The following is a 24,181-nucleotide window of genomic DNA, read 5'->3' as shown; positions in this document are numbered from 1 at the left end:
GTTGTAAACTTATCTCCACTGAAGTTCACACATAATCCTTTGTCATATAGTTGACTAATGCTTAGAAGATTGTGTTTCAGATCATCAACAAAGGCAACATGTTTGAACCATTAGCCACTGAGGGTCCTTTTTCTTCTTTGTACTCAGATAGTAAGGACTTGTTTTTAGTCTGTGTTTGAAGCATCTACTTTCCAAATACCATATACTCTTATAGTTATGCAATCACAAAGAAGATTAATGTTGTTCTGGTACCCATTATTTGATAGGTCTAGAGGGGTTAGAAGAGGAGACTCAACAACTTTCTCATTTTTCACCTTAGCTAGTTCCTCAGCTTCCGTTTTCATTGCCTTAGGATTTGGGCAATCTGTAGCATATGTGCGAAGAGTCACACATGCATTGCATTGTTGGTAGTTAGACCAAGCTTTAGGTCCATGATATGAATGAAGAATGTTTCACCGTCAACCTGTTTATAATCAACCACTTCTCATCAACAATGAGGATTAAAAGTGTTCACATATATACCTTTAAAAATATTTACATATTGAAATATTTATAGGCGATTCATATTTATTTCGATTTTAGTATGTTCTTATAACAGTTTCTCATGTGTTTTTTAAATTTGATTTTTTTTAATTATAAATAAACAAATATAATAACTATAAGAGTAAATTGCGTTTTTCATCTCTCTGTTTTGTTAAAAATTACAACTTTCATTCTTATAGTTTCAAATTTAAAGTTTTCGTCCCTATAGTTTGCAATTTGTTGTTATTTTCGTCTATCAGCTAACTCTTAGGATCTTACCTTTAACTATGAAAGACTAATACCCAAATGCTTATCCAATAAGTGCTTACTGATACGAGTCAACACTATAATTTATTTTGATGCATGAGATTTTAGTATATCAACACGTATCGAATGCAATAATTTACTGGGTAAAAATTGTCATCTTCACTTACCGGATAAGACTCTCTATTATTCTCATCGTTCTTACTCGGTAAGATTCTTGACCATTGTTATATTCATCTGATGAAGAAATTTATTCGATAAGTACTAATCAAGCAAGCGTTTAGTAAACGGCCCATAAAACAATAATGAATTATAAATTATGAGGAAGAAAAATAACAATAAACTGTAAATCATAAGAATATTCAAAAGTATAAGGATGAAAATAGCAATTTTAAAGAAATCATAGGGACCAAAAACGTAGTTTACTCCAAATATGAAACCCCTAAATATAAATATAAAAAAAGTTTAAAGAAATTTACTTTATTTTTAAAGAAAAAACAAAGGTGGAGGTCTGAGCAACCCCTTTAAAGCAACCAAGACCAAATCCAATATAATCACTGGTGGGGCAATAGTAGCACAGGGTACGTGTCATTTTTACGATCACAACCATCAGCCACCGCCATCCACCACGGGCAACGTATCCTCCTCTCGCAGTCGGAGCCGTAAATCGGCTATGGCTGCCTCCGCCGGTGGTAAAACCCTAACATCTTCCTCTTCTGCTGCTCCAAATTCTTTCGATATGTCGACTGGTTTTCCACCCAAGCCCTCTCTCAAACCCGATCAACTCCGTTACTGCGGTCAAGCTCTCAAGTTTTTCAAGGCCAAACAGACTGATCAGTATTCAATTATTGAGAAAGAGTTCGCCATTTTGCAGGTTTAATGTGTTTATGAGCCCTATTTGAATTTAATTTACGTGCGTTAGATTTCACTTTTTTAAGTTTCGTATAAATAGTTTTGTTTTTATTGATTGTACAGCTTAACATGTTTCTGTAGTTCTAACGGACTGTAAATAATGTGTGGAAGTGATATTCAGTTCTCGATGCAAAATAAAAACCAAAAGATAAAAGATAAAATAATAATAAGAAGAAGAAGATCTAAGTGGGTGTATTCTTTGACTTTAAGCATAAGATAGACAAAATTTTAGAACTTCAGAATTGATATGGACTTGGAACCAAAAACTTTAGCAACATCATCTTTATTAAGATATTATCAACTTTGACAAGTACTCAAAATTGTGTGATGTCAATGCTAAATTTGCAATAAAATCTATGTGAATTATGCATTTGGAGAAATAAGTTTGACATTTAACAAAATCCTTTGTTGAAAGGAGAAAGTCTAGTTTTTTCGTTAATGAATATGATCCTTAGTATTGGTAGGTAAAGTTACAGGTTTTATCAATAAGTTGCAGGGGGTTCTAATCTTTCAAGATGGAAAGCTGCTATGTATAACCTGTATACTCTTTGGACATCAAAGCTAATGAAAATCATGTATCTTCCATTTACTGGAGGTATTAGGTTACCTTCTCATGTGTGGTTAGCGACAATGTTCTCTCATGTGTGGCTCCTCCTCACACCTAAACAACTGCCTAGAGGTCATACTTGCTCCCACTAAGTAGACCATGCTGAGTTACTGCATGCAGGCAGAAGGATGTCAAATCAAGGGTCTGATATGTAAATTTAAGAAGAAATCATTAGCTTAAGCTGATATGTAGAAAACAAGTAAACAATGATGTTATGTTTCGATTCGTATCATACTCATTCAAGAAACAGAGTGGCCTCTTATTATCTTTTATGGCTAGACAGTAGATGGATAGTTGTAGTGATAGAAATAATTCTACAATTAACTTTCTTGAATGTTTCAGGCATTTTTAATACTCTATATTTCTAAAGACAATATCATTAGGTTATTTTCTTTCATTAATCACATGCCTTTAATCATGGCTCCTGCCCCTTCTTATAGGACCAAAGGATGAGAGCATCAGAAGTTAATAGTAGTTGCTCGGTGGCTAAACTACATGTTAATTGTAGAAAAAACCGCTACTCAGATGTTGTACCATGTATGGTAGTCAAAATCTCTTGTCTTCTCACTGCAGTTAAGATCAGTATGTAGAGAAATAACAATGAACAATATTGAACTCCTGTGTCTCAGTTGATGCAAACAGGGTTATTCTTGATCCATGCAAAGATCACAGATCATCAGCAATGGGATACATCAATGCTAGTTTCATCAAAGCAGAGGTCAATAGTTTTCTCCTGTCTCCAGTTTTATTTATCTTTGGATGCTAGAAATTTTGTATTAATTAATTTGAAAGTAACCAAATTTGAGACATTAGACATCAATATCATTCATGATTCTTTGATTCAGAGCATCATCTTCACACCTTAATTGAAAAATAAAAATGTTGGTTTAGATATTTAATGTTCTTTTTTTGTGATCAATTCTGAAAATAGTCACCAATATTATTTTGTTGTTTTGCACTATCCGACTGTGTATACTAGTCAAGTTGCACCATGGAGCATGGTGTGTTGAAATTCAAGTTTATGTTTGTCATTTCCAACTCTGCAGTAAATGGAAATAAGCAAGTGCCATGTGAACAATTGCAGGCTTATGCACAGCACTCATGTAGTGTTACTCTGTTTGGCCAATTGATGGATAAGAACATAGATTAAGAGAAAAAAATGGAAGTTTGGAAGAGGAAGACAAACAATAATATTAAGAGGGAGACGAGAAGCGGAGGGGTGCGGAGGTAGTGGGAGAAATCTGTATGTACAACATACAGAGGCAATCCGGTCAAAAAAAATTCTACTCTTCTGTACAATCTGATCAATATTTAAGACTACTATATTGACCCTTGTATTAAAAACATTATTTGCTTCTTGTTCCCCCTCTTTTTAAGGATAATTTTTTTAACAAAATCCTCTGAATCTTTGTACACTTACATAAATATCTTTGCTAATATCTATAGCGTGTAAGTAAACCCGGTTTATCCCACCCGGAGGTGGGGTTGGGGGTAATATGTACACAGACCTACTCTCTAGTTCTCTACTCCCAAAGAGTAGAGCAGTTGTTTTCGATAACTTAAAAGTAAATATATTTATTAATTAGCATGTTCATTTAATGTTTGACCTTTTAATTGGAAGTATAAATTTAGCATAAATGTGAAGTAATGATGTATATTTTATATGATATGACAAAACTAATGATGTATAATATATGATGGTAAGCTAAACACTATAACACGATAAAAGATGGTGTTTAACGTTCTTTTCTTTCAAAATTTATATATACAAGCATTATCTTTGCTTCAAAATAGTAAATGATTGTTGCCCATAATTTGTTGTTATTCTATAATGGATGTAATGTGATTTGTGTTTCATTATATGGGTTTTATGTAAATGCATGCACCTCACTGCACACCATGTGCCATGGCACTTTCTGGGTTGGTGCTGTGTTTCCACTAAGCATTGTAATTACTAATGAATTAAAATTTGGAACCATTTTTGAACTTATGAACACTTCCATCTATGATTGTAGGTTAATCCATCTGAAAGTGTTTCTCGGTTCATAGCCACTCAAGGCCCCCTTCCTGAAACCTTTGAAGATTTCTGGGAAATGGTACTCCAGAGTCATTGTCCAGCAATTGTGATGCTCACTCGGCTAGTTGACCACCACAGGGTATTCAATACTATGATCGTTCTAGTAACTTTTGTAATTATATAGCATTTCTACTAATTGATGATGATCTTTGATTTCCAAATTTACTTTCCAGATATCAATATATTTTAGTAAGTAATCATGTTAATAGTATATAATATTGAATGATATGTCATTGATGTCGATTAAAGTCCTAACTACTTTCTACTGGAGTCTGATAGAGGTACAGCTGCAGTGAGTTTCAGGACGTAGTAACTAATCTATTCATCAATAGGATATGGGATGATATGTCATTGATATCTATTAAAGTCCCAACTACTTTCTATTATAGTCTGATAGAGACATAGAGGTACAGTTGCAGTGACTTTCTGGTTGTACTGTAAAAGGAACCACAATTGCATTTTGATGTTATAGCCATTTCTATTTCTATATTGACAGAGAATTAGTTGAAAAGAATATTAATTAATGGATCGGAACAAAAAGAATCAATTGCATGTAGTGTTCTAAATATCCCCTCTAGGAGTACTTAAGCGGCCGCCTAGGCATCAAGCATTGGCCCATGGTTCCCTAGCTTTGGAGTTTCCTACATTGCTTTGTTAGAAACCATTTGTTAAATTAAGCTTCTCAAAAGTGTAAGCAGAGATTAATCAACTTCTCAACTTAGAGGAAATCTTACCTATCTTTTCCGAGTAACTATAACAAAGAAACAATGAAACCAGAAAGTCAGAAAAATAATATCAAATGTGGTACCAAGATTCTACTCGTGTTCTACAATCTAGAAAAAATTGTATTTTACATATTCAAATGCACTTTTGCTTTCACTTAAGCATCTTACTAATCTCCATTTAGGCCATTAAGCATTGGAAGGCCACTTGACCACCTAGCTTTGCTTATAACTTTCTTGAACACTGATAAAATACAAATAAGTTTAGCATTTAAGGTTATTTTATATGAACCATATTTTTTACATTCAAATTGGATTGCATCCGCTTAAAAGTCTTCTTATTCCCCGCCTAACCAATTTACGCCAGGTGATGCATAATGCTTTCTAGAAGACTGATTGCATGGTTGATTGGGCTAATAGCTTGATGGTTTTTTTTCTTGTTCATAAAACGAATAAACCTATCTAATGGGCTCTTTGTGAAGCTTAAAGATGGAACCAAATGGGAGCAATGATGTTGTTATCTTCACATGCTATACTCTGTATGGGTCACTAATTGATGTTACAGTTGCAATTAGTGGTCTCTTGGAAATTAAAGGAGTGTAAAGTTCTCCATGGAACAGGATTCCAGTTCACAGGTGATAAGTTTTCTGTATTGAACTTGTAAGGGGCACAATTATCAATTTGCCAGGGGTAAGAGAACGGGCGATTTTGGATACCCCCTTCCAAAAAGTATGTTATTTTTGGATCTAATGAAGATCAAATTAAGACTTCTTTTTTCTATTTCTTTTCATCCCTTCTTTATGAATCTTTACTTCGAAGCTTCCATTTTGGTGTAGCAAGAAGTTTAAAATACTTTTTGTGTCTATTCCATGTGAAACATGGAGGTTGGCATTCATGTCGTTATGGAATGTTGAGTTGTCCATGTCTCAAGATGGGAAAGTTTCCACTTATATCATTAGCAAATTCACTTTGTAAGACACCATCTTGATCACTATTATAGTAAAATTGATTATGGTTATAACCTTGGACCTTAATTATCATCACTGCTTTCCTTATTTTTACTTTTATTTCATCTCAAAGACGTAGTAATTATAAGTACTTATCTATGTATATCTGCATTATTCTATATTGTCTTATAATTTTTGTGATCCTTGTCACACATATGTTCAATGGGGGGTTTTTGTATATCTTACTTCTGTTGGGTTTTTTCCGATCTCTCTTCCTTGCCTAATTCCGGTCTAATTTTGTATTCAGATCCAGAAGTGTGGAGACTATTTTCAAGCAGAGGATGGTCCAAGATTGTTTGGCAATATATGTACAGTCACGAGAAAAATAGCTACGACGGACAGTTCACTAGTGCTGCGCCATCTGGAGGTGAATTACGAAGAGGTGAGCCGACCATATAATAACTAGTGTTTGCTGTAATAAAATAAAAATGGTCTTTGTATGGTTTATGAAACTATCAAGAACACCTGAAGCTAAAACCCTTGATACATGAATGGTGGTTCGCAGCATATGTTTTATCTGCACAGAGCATTTCTGGATTTTCAGAACTAATCTTTGGTTTGGTTTATGGACTTCTGTAGCTTTTGTCCTTAACGGGAGCCTGATCACCAGCCACAATCAAAAGTTTTCCCCTTTTCTTGAGCTCTTGGCGTTAGACTTTTTCCCACTTATTATATGTGCCCTTCTCTATCTGTATCAAATAATTTCCATCCCAAGTTCCAACAGATGTCTATGATGATGTTGCAGCGTCTAACAATAGGTTTCTGGCAATGAATAAGCACCAGAACTTGGAAGGGTACTTTTTGGTGGACAGAAAATCGATAACTAGTAGTAGGATATGGGCTTAATCTGAGATTTTCATGATCTGATTATTGTTTAAGCTGGGCTGAGCTTAATGATCCTTACTCGGTTTGTCAGAAAAGGCAAACATGGGATGCAGAGTTCAGACTGCTTTGTGTATGATCCCTGAATCTCAAAATCGATGTGGACTTGATGGCTGAAAGGTTGTGGTAGTAGGACACTGGCACGTCATGTGCTTGACAATTTGAAGTTTGTAATCCAAATGCAAGTTTTGCTAGGTATGGTTGTTAGCAACTTCAGAAAAGAAGTGATCATGCATTCATGCTGAGAATATTGACAGATTCTGTGTCTTGTGAGTAAGTATTTTGAAGGTTACATGGGTATCCTTCTACTTCGTATTTCACATCATGTGTCGATAATATGTCAATCAAGAGTTAAGTTGTCAGATCAACCCTCTAGAATAAAATTTAAGTTTATATAAGCAATTACCAAATAGAAATTTGCAAATTTCTAGGTTCCTGTGATCGAGCAGATTGCCTGTCATCATTCAGCATATTGATTAAATAATCATTTTAAACTTCGTTGTTAATCCCGTACGAGCTGCTACAACAGCTCATTTGCAGCTTCATTCTTAACATATATGTTTTTATAGATGTTCCCAGAAAATTAGACGGACTCACATACATGCTGTAAGAAGGGTACTCTATCTGTTAGATGATTCTTGTAGCATAACAATCTGTACATATTAGTCATATAGCTTAGTAAATTTATTACAGGGCGAATATGATTTGGCAAGTAGCATAGTGTCTATGTTTACTTTCTGGGAGTTTCTGGTAGGAGACCGCTCAATAAACAGCATTGTGATGTCCGGATGTTTGGAAGAATATGGACCTTGCGTTGTTTTTTGTTCAAAAAATTTGGGAAATTTATAGGGTGCCTGAATCTGGCTTCCCGTTAGATATCATCTCAAAACATAATGTTCCATGATCCACCACTGTAATATAATCCTGTTTATAATTGCATCCCTTCTTTTCACACAATTTTTTTGCATCATAATTTTTGACATTCCTGTTTATGTTTTGTGTGTAATGCTTGTTTTTTAATACAAATACAACCTTAGCGGGTTGACTAAATTGAACTTTGTAAATACACTCCATCTGTATATTTGTTTACTACACAATGATTTATTCTACCACCCATATCCATTGTTGTCATATATAAATGCCTATCATCCTAGGATTTTATGCTTTTTGAATAATGATTATTTTTCTTCGATGCTGTGATGTATGGTGCAATTGCAAATATCTGTCATGGGACAACATTTTCTCACCTTTATCATTTGGCACTAATTACTCTACACTCTACCTTTATTCAGTCAGTGGATCCTCCTCTGCCTGTTTTGCATATTCAATATCCTGAATGGCCTGATCATGGAGTCCCATATGACACCTTGGCTGTTCGAGACATTTTTAGAAGATTATGCCATCTGCCATCATCAAAAGGACCTATTGCGGTGCATTGCAGGTTGAGCTCGTTTTACAATGACATGTGCATTAAGATGTTTTGAGAGATTATCTGAGAATTTTGTACATCTTATACAGTGCAGGCATTGGTAGAACCGGAACATATTGTGCAATTCATAACACCATCCAAAGAATTTTAGTTGGTGACATGTCTGCTTTGGATCTTGTTAAAACCATAAGCACTTTCAGGTCACAGCGAATGGGGATGGTCCAAACATTGGTATGTCCCATTTTATTCACATACTTTGCTGCCATTCTATCTGCTTGCCTACTTGCATAGAACGATTTGAGTCATAAGTAGTTGTGCCTCTCAGCTTTGGAGGGGATGGTATGTCAGCGAACCTGTTTGGGTGGGGTTATTAAGGAGAATAAGTGACATATTCTTTTTAAATGCACGAGCTTCTAACAGGATATGAGGCATCCTTTGGTTAGGAAGAGACATTCTTAACTCTGTCAGAAGGTTATTCTCCTAAATAACCCTGTTTGGAGGGGGTGGGGGTATTTTGCCTCGGGTGGATTTAGCCTGTTAAATTGCAAACTTTCATAGCTTAGTAGTCCCCCTCCCAAACAAATAAAAGAACGATGCAAAAAGTTGCTGCATTCCAATCTAATAAATAGACAAATAATTCAAGTGTGGATAGTCTAATACGATCCCACTTAAATCTGGCCAATGTAAGTTTTATCAGCGCACACCACATAGAACCTACCAGGTTGGACCTTGAACCTACAAAAAGTTTGTTTGGTATAAGATGAGACTTTAAAATATTATTTTCCCACATCATATTCATATTTACATATATGTATTGTTGTTGTTGTTTATGGAAATCTTAACTTATAAATGTAGTGAAATTCCTATCCCTATGTGGAGTAGAGATTTTACAACTAATCTTCATTGGGATTTAACAAATTAGATTTTGTTTCATATATCATGGTGTCACTGTTTCATCTCCATTGTATCTGTTTCTTGTTTGCACGCTTTGCTGCTACATACGGCACTTGTTCCTCTCTTTTTTTTTTTTTTTTTTGCAAACTCCCCAGTCTCTGTGGACACACATATCTACCCCATGACCCTATCTCTGTGTGAGATGTACTGGATTCATTGGGTATGGTTTGTTTTGGTTTTTGGTGTTGTTCCTGAATCTACTGTAATTGCAACACTTGCTCATGGAAATTGTGAAGTTTTCTTTTTTCATTTTTTTGAAAATTTCCATGTAGAATGACTTTTCTTTACTGAAGAGAATCTTATAGATATCTAAGACTAGTCAAACAACTTGGTTAAATTATGTATTAGTTCAGATATTGCAATTATCACGAGGTGCGTCTGTTTTGAGCTAATCTCGTATTAATTGACATTTGTTGCTTTAGGATCAATACATCTTTTGCTATGAAGCTATTATTGATGAACTCGAAGACCTTGTCTCGGGTTCCGACATTCAAGGGAGCTTAAAATGGTAAATTTATTTGTATATGATTTCTATACCCACACAGCGTTATTTACATTGTGCAAAACAAAAAGGCTATGTTTGGTAAACTTCTTGTTAAACTAGTTGTTGGCTGAAAAATAGCTGATAAGTTAGATGACAAAAAATGACCTAAAAGGACATGTTGAAAAATTAATTGGAAAAATAACTCCTGAAGCTTATTGAAAGGCTAGTTTATGGCTTATCAAATGGGGATTTTTCAATAAGCTCAAAAAACGAGCTAGTTGAGGGTTGCCAAATATGGCCTAAACCTTAATAATCTGTAATGCAGATTGATGACGATTGGATCTAATCTCAGCTAATGCTCTTGATCTTGAAGAACCCAAAGTCTATTGTTTTTTCATGTTTCACCGATTCGGAGTTAACTACAAAGTTCGACGGCGTTATTGTTTAGGTGTTAAGGCAATGTGCATTCTTTGCTTTCCGGTGAAATGACATCTTTAACCCTCTTGCTCTAGGGTTAATAGGTTGATTTAGTTGTGGTTAATGATTGTTATTTCATTGTGATTTGCATATTGTTTCTGCTTATAAAACCCTATTGGAATATTAGGAGATTCTGCATTACCATGTCTTGTACAATTTTGCTTTTTACTTGTCTTTTTTTGTGGTTTAACCCTTCAATGTCTTCTTTTACTAATTGTGGACCAGGGTTGCGTCTAGCTGCTCTACTCTTTAAGCAGATGAATCTTACACCCTAAGACCCCACCTCCAAGAAAGATTTATTGGTTTGGTTTGGTTTGGTTTGGTTTGGTTTGGTTTAGGGATCAGGAGAAATACTATCATCTTTGTAGTGATACCCATAAAATGATATACCGCTAAATAAACATAATAATATAATAGCACTTTTTTTTTTATTAACCTGGATATCCAACCCGCTATGTGAGCCGACTAATCTCAGGACGACCATTTGCTTTGCAGATAGCCCGGAGTCACCGTATTTGAACCTCTGTGACCACAAGGGGATTTTTATTCCTCTTGGATTGGATCAATTGTGGGTTCGGGTTTCATCATTGTTCTGTCTCTTGGTAGATTAGAAGTTGAAAATTGCATCGTTTTCTTTATGCAAGTTTCAATCTCAAATGTCTTAAGATGAAGTGTTTGTTTTTAGGGTTTGCAAAGCTCCCACTTGCAAGTTTTATGGCATTTTTTGAAACCTTGAGGTCTTGTTCAGTTTGCAGGATTTGATTGGATTTAGAATTGAATTTCATTCTAATCTCATGTTTGGTTTGAAAGATTTCTAGTATTTGAAATCTCGAGATTTCATTGAAATCCCAAATAGAATTTTGAAAGACCATGGAGCAGCTAAAATTTGTATGTAATAATGTTTTAAAATACGTCAAGAGCATTTGTTTTGTAATAATCAACTAATAAAAAAGATAATTATTTATTATTTGCTTTTATAAATCAACTATAAAGAATAGAATTCAATTTTCATTCGAAATCCTAATCGATTCCAAATTCTTTTACAAAATCAAATTTCCTTAAAATCATTTCATCAAACTAAATGCCCCTTTTAGCTTGCGGATATTTCATTTGTTGGTTTTTTTTTTGGATTAACCTGGATATCTAATGCGCTATACGAGCCAACTAATCTCAAGACGACCACCTACTTTGCACTTAACCCAGTCACCGTATTTGAACCTTCGTGGCCACAAGGGTATTTTTGTTCCTCCTTGAATTTGAACTTAAGACCCGACACTTTTGACCTTTAGAGGCAAACTCAAACCAATTAGACACCACATTTGTGGTTATTTGTTGGCATTGAAACATATTAAATACATTTTTAATAATTTACTACTATGTCTTAAAAATCATCTGAGAGTAGAGGTGTTTATAGCCGCTATCAGATACCATCTTTTTAAAAATAAACGACTAACGAGTTATGACTGAATATTTTTAGTCATAACAATGACTGATTACAGATTTTGAGACAATGACTGAATAGACTTCCTGATCAAGACCGGTTATAACCAGTTTTTTTTTCTCCCATATCTAAATGTAGAAATACCAAATACAAGAGCTTAATGGTGTCAAACACATTCATTTAAATTTGGAAACAAACCACCATCAAACACATTTAGATCTTGTCACCAAGCAAAAACCGCCACTCCGCAAAAACGAAAAAGACCAAACAAAATGTACTGGGTAAGCCGATATTTCTAGACTTGGAAGTAAAAAATACGTAAGATAAACACAGACATTTCGTGTGTATATCGCAAGATATAAACAACAAACATGAAATATAAAAACTACAGCAAAAAGAGGATGTGGAAATTTACATAATGGGGTTATAATCTTACAAAGCCATGGTCACATGGTCATGTTGTGTTTAGAGAAATAAATTGCTACCAATACATAATGTACCACCACCCTTGTAGTCATCATCATCCATGGAATGGTTTTCTCGGTGTTGGTGTTCGATTCTCCATTGATTGCAGTCTTTGTTTCAGATGGAAAACTTCGACCTGCATACATATTACTAATTTCATGCAAAGTAATGAAAGATTTGCCATGTTTCGTGTGTGATCCGCAGCCTCAAACATGCGGCATATTGTATAGTTCGATTCTAAAATCTTCATCAGTTTATGGACACAGAATATACGGTGAACATGCAGAATCAGCCAGAAAGCACCAAAACTACCGTCTTTTCATGAGTTTTAGGCTAATGTTTGGCGACCATAAGCTAGCTAATTTTTGAGCTAGCTTTTTTATTTTGATTTTTATTTTGGAGTATATGGTATTTATATACGGCAAATGAACTCAAGCACCCTCCTCGCATTTGGTTTGAATCCTTGACCTTCTGGAAGGTTGGGATATACCATACCAATAGGCCAAAGACCCTTTTAGGTCGTTTTACGTTATTATCTAGATTGTCAGCTAGCTTTAACATGGCTAGGCTGATACAGTTAGCTTATAAGCTAGTTTGCCAAACATAGCCGATAAGTTCATATAAATCAACCTTAGAGTTCTACTTTTTTGCATGAAATGGTCAAAATAACCCCCACCTAGGCCACCAAGCAAGTGTACTCCATTCAATTCCATCATCCCCAGTTCACAAAGGCTCAACCTACAAGTGATTTGTGGGGTGTTGAATAGATGGAAATGCAAAGTCAAAGATGAATCATGAATGAAATGTGAAAAAGGGAAATTGTTGCTTGGTTCTCTATTAGTCAAGTGCTAGCGCCCATCCGGGATTTTAAGGGATAGGGAAAGAAAGATGGCCATTTAGGAAGCTCTCCTTAACCCATTTCCATCTATAACCTCTGAGACTCTTGCCTCATATCGATCTCTACCTTTTCTATTTCTTTTTTTCTAACAAGGGTAGAGGGGAGTAAATCGTCCATTCTGAGGCTGAAACATACCTGTAGCTGAAATGCTCTTGCTCTTTCTCCTGAGAGGACTCCTCTGGTTGAATGCAATTCCTACATTATAAAATTATAAACTCTAATTGCTAACACAAAGGTCAATATGAAAATCATAAACCCATAAAACATGTACTCCCTCTGTCCCAAAAATAAGTGTCCACACTTCTATTTTAGCTTGTTTCAAAATAAGTGTCCACACTTCTATTTTAGCTTGTTTCAAAGTAAGTGTCCACTTTTAAGCAAGTGTTAGTGACTACTTTCCAATTCTATCCTTAATTATGAGATGGAGAAATTCATTACTCTCTATTATTAAGGTAAAATCGTCATTTAATAACATATTTCTAAACCGTGTGCCTTGTTTATCGTGGACAATTGTTTTGAGACGGAGGAAGTATTATGTACATTACCTTCTGTGTATCATCCAAAACGGCCTTCAGAAAAGCCACATCATGCTCAAGCCGCACATGGTCAGTGTGCACTATATTTGACAAACTGTTTGCCTCTTCTTGTGCCATTTCTACCAACACTAGTTTCTCCTTCATCAGTTCCATGTCCTTCAAGGTGTCGGCCAACCTCTTCTCGACTTCTTGCCTGCTTTTCAGAACAGAAGACAGATTCTTCTCTGCAGCTTCACGACTAGCCAATGCAGCTGCTAACTGACCTTCTAGAATCCCATTCTTTCTTACCAAAGCAGACATTTTTATTTCATACAATTGATATATACTTGAAGAAGCCGGAAAAAACCCTGATTTTCCATCAGTTTCTTGAAATGGGATGGTATCGTCATTATTGGGATGCAAGTTAACATTTCTTTCTTTCTCCTCCTTGTCTGTGTTTTCAGTTTCAACCATGGACAAAGTCTCTTCGGCATTTGTTCTACCTCCACCAATGCTAGTCTGAGTGCTGGTATCTGATTGTTTTCTTATCTGCTCCATTGGCTGAAATCACAAACTTTCTCATATCAAATGTGTTTTCCGAGTTGTATGTTGCAGTCGGCTTAAAAGAAGTAAAAGCAAAAAATATGTAGGTGGTTGGAAGATGAGACGAAACAAAGCTACTGATCAGACATACTAGCAGGTTTGAGTAATTTCACCAAGGGTAAAATAAATCAAAAAATGCAACAAAGTTGGGTTTGTTCCCTACTTAATGTAACGAAAAATTTCTTTTTCTCAATTGATGTAACAAAGGTTTCAAAATTTCCTACTTTGTACCCTTTTGACCGATAACGTACTGATCTTGTAACATTTGATGACGAGGACACCCATTTACGGAAGGTTTGAGAAAGGGTTACGGCAAAGTGAATGATAAAGTTCGACATACACGTCATTGAATGTTACAAGATCAAAGGTTATCGTCAAAAATTGGACAATTTGAAACTTTGTTACATTAATTGAGAGAGAGAAAAATTATTTGTTACACTAAATACGAACCCAGGAAAATTTATTTGCATTTTGATGCACCTTGCCTTCTCAGAAATGCAATGGAGGTTTTTGGGATGAAGTGTCATTTGAACAACGTGAAAAGCATTGTCAAAAGAAAAGGGAAGGGTGATATGATGCAACGTCTTCCAAATCACAAATATATATTCACCCAAAAAAGTGAAGGAAATAATACAGCTTCAATCAGCTGTGAAACCACTTATTTCTTAACTTCCAAGATTATAACAAAAACAAGTAAAACATTTTGACCAAAATGAAGTATTACAAATAAGAAAATCATTTTATGATGTTTGAAAGACAACAATGGGAACACTTGGTTTTGCCACAAAGAATTCAACCTTTAAATGAAAATCTTGTTTTAAGTCCAATCAGTGTAAAAGAAGTTAACTGGAAAAATCTTTTGCCTCCATAGCTAATGAATTTAATGATAGAAGCTAATGGGAATAAACAACTGTCGGTTACCAGTGAGGATCTTTCATCTTCAAAACTTCTTGCCAGTTTCAAAGCCATGTCCTCATCAACATGTTCTTTCCGGAGTGAGACATTACCAGCGTTCGAATCCACTAACAAGGATTCCGACAAAGACTTCCTACCAGAACCATGATGTTCAATTGCAGAAGCTAGATTTTGTCTCCCAAGACTACCCACTGCCGCACCAAGCATTGCAGGCCCTGTAGATGAAGAGCGTTTCTCTGATAGTGCTAATCGTCGACTCATGGATGATTCATTTCTTTCCATCATCAATACCTCAACCTGCAAGATATTTAATGAAATTGGAACTTAACATCAAATGGTTCATCCAGCTGCACAACAAGGGCACTCTTGAAAATCTTTTAGGCCATGTTTGCCAACCATAAGCTAGCTTATTTCTTTGAGCTTATTGAAAACCCCCCTTCTGGTCATTTTTATATATTTGTTGAGAAGCTACTTGAAGTATATATTCCTAGCCATAAGCTACCTGATAAGCTAGCTTTTTGTGTTACTTCAAGTAGCGTTTCAACAAGCTCCAGGGGATTTTTTCCAATTATTCCCCTTGTTCCAATTAATTTTTCATCATATCTTTTCTGGCCATTTTACATTATCAGGTAGTTTTTACCAAACATGACTAGTTAGCCTGCTTATCAGCTAGTTGACAAACATGGCCTTCATTCATATTTGACCTGGTCTGATGGTTCCTTCTTGAGACCTCCAAATGCAACCAGATATTCTGTATCCTTCTTTTGTAAAAGCACGAGGCTAAAGCCCTGTGGAGAGAATTATCCTTCAGCGAAGTTGCAAAGAATAGCAGTCAATATATCTAGTCACAAAATGAACATCAAACAATATTAAATATCGGTTTTGTCCTGTTCTCTTTGCATCTAAACATTGTGATAACGAATCTAAATACAGCTTTCTTATCCCTCTAGCTTTTAGGTAGCCCAATGGAAGGTTCCAGTCATAAATTGAGGTTACAAGCTTCAAAACTTAAAAAACTGAATACAATTTCGGATTTATCTTATCATGACTACTTTCATGTGTAACAGATGCTTAATAAATTTGTCTTCCAAATTGGCCTTGTCAGATCAGAAAGAACACCACAAGTTATTTTTTTCTGGTCAATAACTTGGGCTTGAATAAGTACTTTATTAGGAGGGCAAACCATGTAAAGTAGGACACAAGTCAGCTCCAAAGATAAAATAAATAAAAGCCAAGATGACAATGCATAGCAGAAACCTAACATTAATATTATAAACTACCCTTCCACTTAAGTTTTGAGAAAATATGTCAATAAGAAACCAACATGACGTGGGCGCTTGGAAAAGGTTTTGGGTTGGTGGGGTGCACTGTGAGCTCTGATTATTTTCACCAGTTACCTTTCCGAACCGATTCAGACATCTCTAACTATCCAGACGCTGAGAATTTCTAACAAACTTGGCCTCTGACCAATCCAGAGCTCAAGCATGCACACACACATATATAGACATTTGCATGTCATGAACGTGGGATGAGGCAAGACTAGTCATGCATGCACTTTGTTTCTAAGAAGCATCAAATGACTAAAACATGTTATGCAGGTAACGGGTTTCCGGTGGAGTGGAAAACTAAAAAGATTTGTGTGGTATTATTTTCCTGAGGTTACCACAAATTTTACACTTATACAAAAGTGGTCTTTAGAAGATAGATTAACTTATCAGAAAGAACTTGAAAGAATTATGAATTGTGTAATCAACACATTGTATAGGAATGGCAAAAGAAAGTTGGGTTTGATGGCATTGTTTAAGATACAATTCTCAGTCTCCATCTACCAGTTTAAGCTTAAAACAAGTTTTGATATAACTTCCACTCTTTTATGGTTCATAAACAATGACACACCTCCGTATGACCCGAAATGTGAGCAGTGATTACTCCAGGGGACTGACTACTTACGCTTCTATGATGGTTGGTTCATTAACTCTTTATATGGACAGGGTTCTTGGGTTCCAGATGGTAAATCATAATCATAAATATTGAAACTAAAATCAGAAAACAGTACCTTGTTGGTGGTGATAGATTGTTGGGATGATGCAAGAACAACAGACCACTCCCGTTTTAAGATATCAAACGCTAATACCTCTGGATGCCCTATTTAAAGTAAAAAGAAAAGTATATTAAAGAAGGCTACTGCAGGCTGGTGGAAGAAAAAAGGAAGAGCCAGATTTATATTCAGGTGATAGATTCCAAGCAAGTTATTAATAATATTCTTCTTCCATGAACAATGCATATTGCATATCAACATCATGCAACTTCTCAGCATCTGCTATAAACTTGGATGATTAAAAAAAATCATATTTCTAGCTATAAATCATCCATCACCACATGTCTATATTCAGGGGATAGATTCCAAGCAAGTTATTAATAATATTCTTCTTCCATGAACAATGCATTTTACATATCAACATCATGCAACTTCTCAGCATCCTGCTAAAAACTTGGATGATAAAAAGAATTCATGATTTCTAGCTATAAATTATCCATCACCACATGTCTATATATAGACAATCTATGTGGGTTTCTGCTAATTATCATGTTTCAGCATCCCTAAAATCAACGTGCAGAGGAAAATGAGATATTTCAAAAGATTTCCCTGATAACGGAAAAATGTTAAATCATCAAATCAAGGAAAATATACATACACATAGAGAGAGCACAAACTCGTGATTTTTATCTTAAAGTTAGGGGGGTTTATAAATTGATATTTTGTTCCAAATAAAAGTGAAATACAACACATAAATCTACCACTTAGATATTTCCCATAAAGTTAAAGAGAACAAAAGAAACAAAAAGTGAAATGCGCACTGATTGTGGTGGAGTATGTATATGGTACAAAAGATGATGCATAAATCAAAATGTGGGGAACTTCAGAATATATTCGAGTATGCTGATGGTGAATTACAATACTATTTACTAAAACCAACATTAACAGTAAACCAAGTAAATGCTTGAATTTTTATGGCGCCAACAAAAGAGGAACTGGAGGGCTGCACAAAAACCTGATAAACCTGCCAACCCACCCAACCGGACAACTTTGCAGAGTCTAGCCTAGAGCAATCATTAACTTTCTTCATGAAAATTAAGAGGCTCAGCATGTCCGCAAGGTACAACTCCCAGATCTCTCTATCAGACATAGAAGTCTTAGTTTGGTGGTTGATAGATTGATTTCTTTCTTAACTTGTACTTGTTGTTCCTTTGTCAAGTCTCAAACAAAGGCTTTGTCATTTCATTTTTCACTAGAATATGAGCCGTCTCCAGCATCAAATAATGATACATATCTTAACCATCCATTGAATCCAACAAACATGAAGTGGTATAAATCAAAAACCTCAAGTATGCAAAATCTTTCTACAACTATGGTCAACCCAATCCAAAGTGTAATGGGTTGGGTTGGGATGTTACATATTTTATTAACAGGTTGTGATGTTCTAGGCCAAAGTAGTTCGGTTGGATTGGGTTATCAAATGTCCCCAACCTGCCCAACCATCCCATATGCACCCCTCTGGTTATCTACATGTATTTCTCACCCAAGCTATAGTTTTTCAAAAACTGGTTGATAACAGAAGTCAAGTAGTAAGTTAAGCAGATGACTTCTTCTCATTTCACACAGAAGTACATCAGGGAGTTTTATTTTCTCAAATGCTTAATATAAATTAATTTATATTAATATGTTTTTTCACCTAGAAGACTTACGCTTTTTTCTGCTGCCACCTCCCGCAATATACCATTTTGTTCCACACAAGACTCCACAACAACCAGCTCGAGGTGATGGATGGAATCCCCGTATCTTAATTCTTGACCACATCATCTGAAAAAAAAAGATCCATGTACTTTAAGAGACTGTTTTATGTGCAACTGATAATTCACTGAGTGTTTGTTTGAGCATATTCCACTTAAATCAACTTTGAATGGTTAGATGAGAGAATAATGATCTGTATACGCACCGTCTCAAAGTCAAGCGAGTACAAATCATTCAAAGATTTCGACTTTGAAGTTCCTCCAAATATTAGAAGCAATTTATCATCATAGAGAGCTGCAACATGATTTGATCTTGCAGAAGGTCCAGGTCCCCTAACCATATAGAGATACACGGACAAAGTTTAGTTGATAGCATGTGTAAATGTACAAGCTGTTAAGAGTGTGATAAAAATCCCTTCCTACCGATGCTTAAGTGGCCGCCTAGGAGTTTCCGGCATGGCTTCATTTAATGTCCTTGTGTGCTTTATTATTTGTGCCATCTACTACTTTAATTATTCTAAACTTCTCTTTCTTTTATATTTCTAATCTCTTTCCATTGTATCAAACTTTGAACAAATTTTTTTTTTTGGCAAAATCCTGTTCCCAAAACCTTTTTTACAAGCCAAAGGTCTTTGCAGAAACAGTTTCTCTACCCCTTGGGGTAGAGGTAAGGTATGCTTACATCAACCCCTACTCCGTGCGGGATACCAGGATTCACTGGGTTTTAATTTGGTTTGATTTTCATCATTAGCAACTAATTAATGAATCAAGTGTGTTAATCAATTTTCCTTAACTTGGAGTGAATGATGTAAACCGCGACTGTTATTGAAAGCTTCTTACGTGCAATGAAGAGGAAGCCATGTCAGTGACTTAAGATCAAACATATGTAGGTCATTTAATTTTCTCCTCTTCATATCTTCACCTCCAAAAAGGATTAATGCAGAGCCTGCTCGGACTACAGTGTGGCCACTTCGAGCAACCTGAAGTGATACAAAAAGATCTGTTTATGTGCTATAGATATACTACCAAATGAAATCAACTACATACAAAGAAACATTCCATGAAATAGCAAATATGATTAACGGAACGGGTGATTAAAAAATCTCAATTTTCTCAAGCTAGGACCGGCAAAAATGACAGCCATCAAGACCATCAGGAACCCCATCACATATTTGCAAAACTAATATTGGAGTTTCTGTTGGGCAAGAATGATTACCGGGATGTCTCCTTTTGCTTCCATAAGTGACCAACACTCTGTTTCTGCATCAAATGCCCACACTGCCAAAGCCAGGATTTGTAAGACTACAAACCAAGTAAAAGTGAAAAGTGGTGTAGCGGTTAGATTGAACAACCTGACACTCGATCACTTTGCAGGGCAGTTCGCCCTCCAATCAAAAGCACCTTTTTCCCCCAAGGTACCTAATAATGAAAAAGAAAAAGTTAATTGCTGGCCAAAGGCACAAAGAATCCAATGGTATTACTGGGCATGAGCTATAATATAGAGCATAATATTCAATAACTAAACTGAACTAGAATGAAACTCAATACTGAACTAGAATGAAACTCAATAGCTGGCAAGCGTACTCAAGCTGACTAGAGTATGATCCTATTTCCATAAAAATACAAGCAAATGGTATTTAATTAAAGTAAATCCCGAAACATCAACGTGAAGTTAGGCAAAATGAAAGTAAATGTGTCTATATGTGCAGAAACATTATAGGAACTAGACAGTTGGCTCTAAAGAACTGGACCATTGACCAAGTCAATTGTTTAATCAAAATTGAATCCAAGAAAATAAAAATGTGAAAGGAGATATCTCACAGCAAGGCACGTAGGAGGATAGGCTGAGTCTGTTTTGCAATTTTATTAGACCTGTCACGCCTGTGATTACAACTATGACAAAATTCTTACTAGATTAAAGTATCTATGCTCAGATTTAGGTTGCCATCGTACGCCTCAAAAAGGTAAGAGCTTCAGTTCAAGCCTTGGTAATCGGAAAAGCATATAAAAGTTAATTAGCATCCTATTAATATTCAAAGAACAAATTATCATATAAGGTCTAAACAGACTGAATAGAATAATATGCTGCCGTTTTGAAGTACTCTTTTTACCAAACTCCTACTAGATCGCAATGTAATATATTAAGTGCAACACTAGAAGGGGGGAATAGAGGTCATTAATTAAGATGTTATCCATAATATATGGCCTGTCTTCTGCATTAGGAAATATGGGTGGCATCTCTGCATCAAATGGCCACTGGTATAACCGTATAAGTGAGGTTTCTAGTAATTATTCTACATAATAATATTAGTTTTGAATTTCCAGTTTGCCTTTTATCAAGGATACATACCTACACAGCATACAACATAATACATAATCAGCAATATAACAAGTGTAAGATACTAATAATACCAAACAATGACCCTTGCATGCAGGAATCTTTAGTGTAAGACTAGATGGTGAAAGGTATAGTCTTGATGAAGCTGCCGTCCAGGTAAAATTCTCAAAATTGAGAACCTGAAACAAGAAGCAAATATAAACAACTCTCAGTATTTTGAATGCAGTTTCTAATCTATCAACGTAGACTCCAAAAAGAATTTCCCGCATTAGCAAGTGATTCTTGCTAGAGTTCTACAAAAATATACATGATAAGGTAAAAACATGCAAGTGTCCAACCAACTCTTGTAATTTAAAGACAAAATTGACAGAAGGAAAAAGATATTCTTTTACCTGTACATCTTCTAACAAACCGTTTCCAGATTCACCACCAACGATAATCATCTTCTTTCCAATTACAGCTGCTGCATGCTATTCAGGAGCAAAGAGTAACCATTTACTTTCAGATTGACACAACCTTTAGGTGTTCATAGGACTGTGTATTAAACTGCAATCCTGGAATGGTGGTTAGAGAATGTGTTACATTGAAACGAGGGGTAGGCTTATCCCCACTAGTCGGAAGCTTTTTCCATCCTTCACTGTTCCCACAGGTGGAATTGTCTAGCTCGGGTGTAGTGGATGAACAGCGGTTATTATCATCAGAATCATTGGTAGCAGCCGTAACACCATCCACCTGTGATGTTTAAACCCAACAATAGATATAAAACAAACAAAATCATCAGGCTTTGACACTTGAAGGGTCGATCATTGATGTAATGCAGCATAAAATGAGCAAGATTTTAAGTTTTTACATGGGAATTGTTTATGCGCTTGGGGTGTCGAACAGGACTGCGTGTGCCCTGAGCAGAGTCAGAAAGCTGAACTTTTACTCTACAGAAAGAAGATGAGAATCCAATTAACACCAACTACAGGAAATTGTTTGATGGATATACATTACTTAATGCCTATCAATAAGAAGCTTAAAGTCTCATAAATTAAAATGTACTAACATGTTTACATTTCTTGTATTACACCTCTCACTTGTTCTACAATGGAGGATAATCAATCAAAAAACAACATATATTTCATGGAACCTGTGATTGAGTCACCATTATATGGTAATACTAGAAATTATGTACTGCAGCAGGAATGAACATAAATTTTATTGCATCTAAAAGTATACATGAAGAATTCTATAGAAGCATTATATCTTTGGAATGGCCAAAGACAATGTCATCTTTTGTCAGGGGAACCCACCATAGCAAGACAATACATAACCACAGACTCAGAGCACATTGTCCCACTCTTCCTCCCTCTCTCTCTCTCTATCTATCTATATGTGTATGTGTGTGTGTGTGTGTGTGTATATATATATATATGGGTGCGTCTGTATAATGATAATGAAAAAAATAGAAAGAGAAAACCCTAACTCTTCATTAAGTCCTCTATTAGTTGTATCTCCCTTATTTAGCCAAGGGTAGTCCAAACTACTTGTACTTTCAATAAGTTTCAAGCATTATCAATTTATGTATGACAAGTGGACCAACCACCTTAGCTATACTCCACCTTACACTTACAAGTGACACGAAAAGCATTTGTTTATTTAACTTATGATACAATGCTGGCGTCTCCTAGAACGCTACACATTCACTCTAAAGGGTAAGGTATGTTCAGAAACTAGAATTAAAAGAAGCAAAGAGAAGCATGCTATCCAAAATAAGTTTCCTGTCAAGAACTTACATTACGTCACTGCTCCAAAATCTATGGTTTCCTTAATAGCAAGAAATGTAAAACTAAGCTAACATCAGATATCACTGAACCATCAATATAGTCTAGAAACATTCCCCACAAGCTAATGCTTGTACCGGTGTATAAACGTACATATTTCAAATATCTGTTATTCCCAAATAATGTTAACCATCACCAATGAGCGTTTAATCCTGTAGGTCCGAAAATTCTTTAATCTAGAAGAAACCAAATAATTACCCCTAATTTCCAAACAAGAATCAACCTTTTGTATGGTCATTTTATTTTGTTGGATATGATTTCACAACAGGGTTCAGAAGAAATTACCATTTTGCTTCATGGTTCAACATTACTTTCAGGATCAAAACAATCAATAATCACTACACGCACATAAACATACATCCAAATACAGTCCTATCTGCACACATACACACAATTGCTATATAAATAGACAGAAAACCCTCACCTTCCAAGCTTCTTCCCTTTCCGAGAAAATGCAAACATGGTTGCTCTGTCAAACTAACCACAGCAACCGTAGAGAAAACAAACCTTTACAAACAAAAAGGAAACAAGATCATCATTGTTACATCATGGTCGCCTGAAGCCTACCCTACAAGTATTACATCTACTGAAACCAAGAACTTCAACCGCAATTTGGGAAACCCATTAACGGTATTATTAAAGATTATATTTAGGGTTTCGGAAACGCAAAATTGACAGTAAAAAAATGTTGAGAGAAGAGAGAAATTGAAACTAACCGGTCTGAAAAAACACCAGCTAGAAATGTGGAACAAGTTGAAACTATTTTATGGATGGGTACTGTAGAAATCACTGTGTTTTTGTAGGTTAGGAAGAGAACCAAGTAACTGATCCAATAATGGAGAGTTACTGTACCTGTGAATGCATTTATGGCAGTGAAGAAGCCAAGGAGTGTGGTGTTGTGGGGTGCGTATGCTAGACTGATTTTGCTTTTTTGTCTCTTCCACACGTGGCTTCTTCAGTAATACATCACATCTAAGCTGTCGCTTCCCTTATTTGAATCCAAATTACTTGCACACCCTTTCTCCTTTTTGTAACCTCATTTTTGGTCCCT

General features: G+C 35.5%; 2 protein-coding genes across 5 annotated transcripts; one reads left to right on the top strand and one right to left on the bottom strand.

The window, feature by feature from the left end:
• Positions 1 to 1,350: 1,350 nt before the first annotated feature.
• On the top strand, positions 1,351 to 11,091 carry LOC112512394 (protein-tyrosine-phosphatase PTP1). 3 transcript variants are annotated; one of them, XM_025118335.1, is made up of 9 exons: positions 1,352 to 1,660; positions 2,746 to 2,842; positions 2,935 to 3,023; positions 4,321 to 4,461; positions 6,359 to 6,493; positions 8,286 to 8,434; positions 8,512 to 8,653; positions 9,799 to 9,884; positions 10,833 to 11,091. In XM_025118335.1, coding segments are annotated over exons 1-9 (1,041 nt in total). In that variant the 5' UTR covers positions 1,352 to 1,459; the 3' UTR covers positions 10,834 to 11,091. The 3 variants fall into 3 exon arrangements, with proteins under 3 accessions (XP_024974104.1, XP_024974103.1, XP_024974102.1); XM_025118334.1 differs by lacking the exon at positions 10,833 to 11,091 and adding an exon at positions 10,186 to 10,523 and having other exon boundaries at positions 1,353 to 1,660; XM_025118336.1 differs by lacking the exons at positions 9,799 to 9,884; positions 10,833 to 11,091 and having other exon boundaries at positions 1,351 to 1,660; positions 8,517 to 8,633.
• A 1,066-nt stretch (positions 11,092 to 12,157) lies between these two features.
• On the bottom strand, positions 12,158 to 23,972 carry LOC112512140 (acyl-CoA-binding domain-containing protein 6). Of its 2 annotated transcripts, XM_025117988.1 has the most exons (17): positions 23,847 to 23,972; positions 23,555 to 23,637; positions 22,155 to 22,233; positions 21,887 to 22,036; positions 21,697 to 21,774; positions 21,379 to 21,483; positions 20,319 to 20,385; positions 20,183 to 20,244; positions 19,807 to 19,946; positions 19,173 to 19,299; positions 18,922 to 19,036; positions 17,231 to 17,319; positions 15,879 to 15,962; positions 15,181 to 15,471; positions 13,687 to 14,217; positions 13,277 to 13,336; positions 12,158 to 12,379 (listed from the first exon to the last, which is right to left on the bottom strand). In XM_025117988.1, exons 2-17 carry the CDS (start codon positions 23,590 to 23,592, stop codon positions 12,299 to 12,301), a joined length of 2,097 nt encoding a protein of 698 aa, XP_024973756.1. In that variant the 5' UTR covers positions 23,593 to 23,637; positions 23,847 to 23,972; the 3' UTR covers positions 12,158 to 12,298. The 2 variants fall into 2 exon arrangements, with proteins under 2 accessions (XP_024973756.1, XP_024973757.1); XM_025117989.1 differs by having other exon boundaries at positions 23,555 to 23,972.
• Between the last annotated feature and the right edge of the window lie 209 nt (positions 23,973 to 24,181).

This window comes from Cynara cardunculus (assembly GCF_001531365.2).
Source record: "Cynara cardunculus var. scolymus isolate 2C chromosome LG 5, CcrdV1, whole genome shotgun sequence".
NCBI classification, from domain to species: domain Eukaryota; kingdom Viridiplantae; phylum Streptophyta; class Magnoliopsida; order Asterales; family Asteraceae; genus Cynara; species Cynara cardunculus.
The sequence above is the reverse complement of the archived record's forward strand: the minus strand, read 5'-3'. Positions and strand labels throughout refer to the sequence as shown.

Coding starts and splice junctions, on each gene's coding strand:
- LOC112512140 (XM_025117989.1), bottom strand. CDS start 23,592: ATGTTTGCATTTTCTCGGAAAGGGAAGAAGCTTGGAAG. Junction 21,484..21,696: donor GTTTGTTAGAAGATGTACAG/GTAAAAGAATAT, acceptor TTCTTGTTTCAG/GTTCTCAATTTTGAGAATTT. Junction 19,037..19,172: donor ACTCGCTTGACTTTGAGACG/GTGCGTATACAG, acceptor TTTTTTTTTCAG/ATGATGTGGTCAAGAATTAA.
- LOC112512394 (XM_025118335.1), top strand. CDS start 1,460: ATGGCTGCCTCCGCCGGTGGTAAAACCCTAACATCTTCCTCTTCTGCT. Junction 4,462..6,358: donor GGCTAGTTGACCACCACAGG/GTATTCAATACT, acceptor TTTTGTATTCAG/ATCCAGAAGTGTGGAGACTA. Junction 8,654..9,798: donor TGGGGATGGTCCAAACATTG/GTATGTCCCATT, acceptor TTGTTGCTTTAG/GATCAATACATCTTTTGCTA.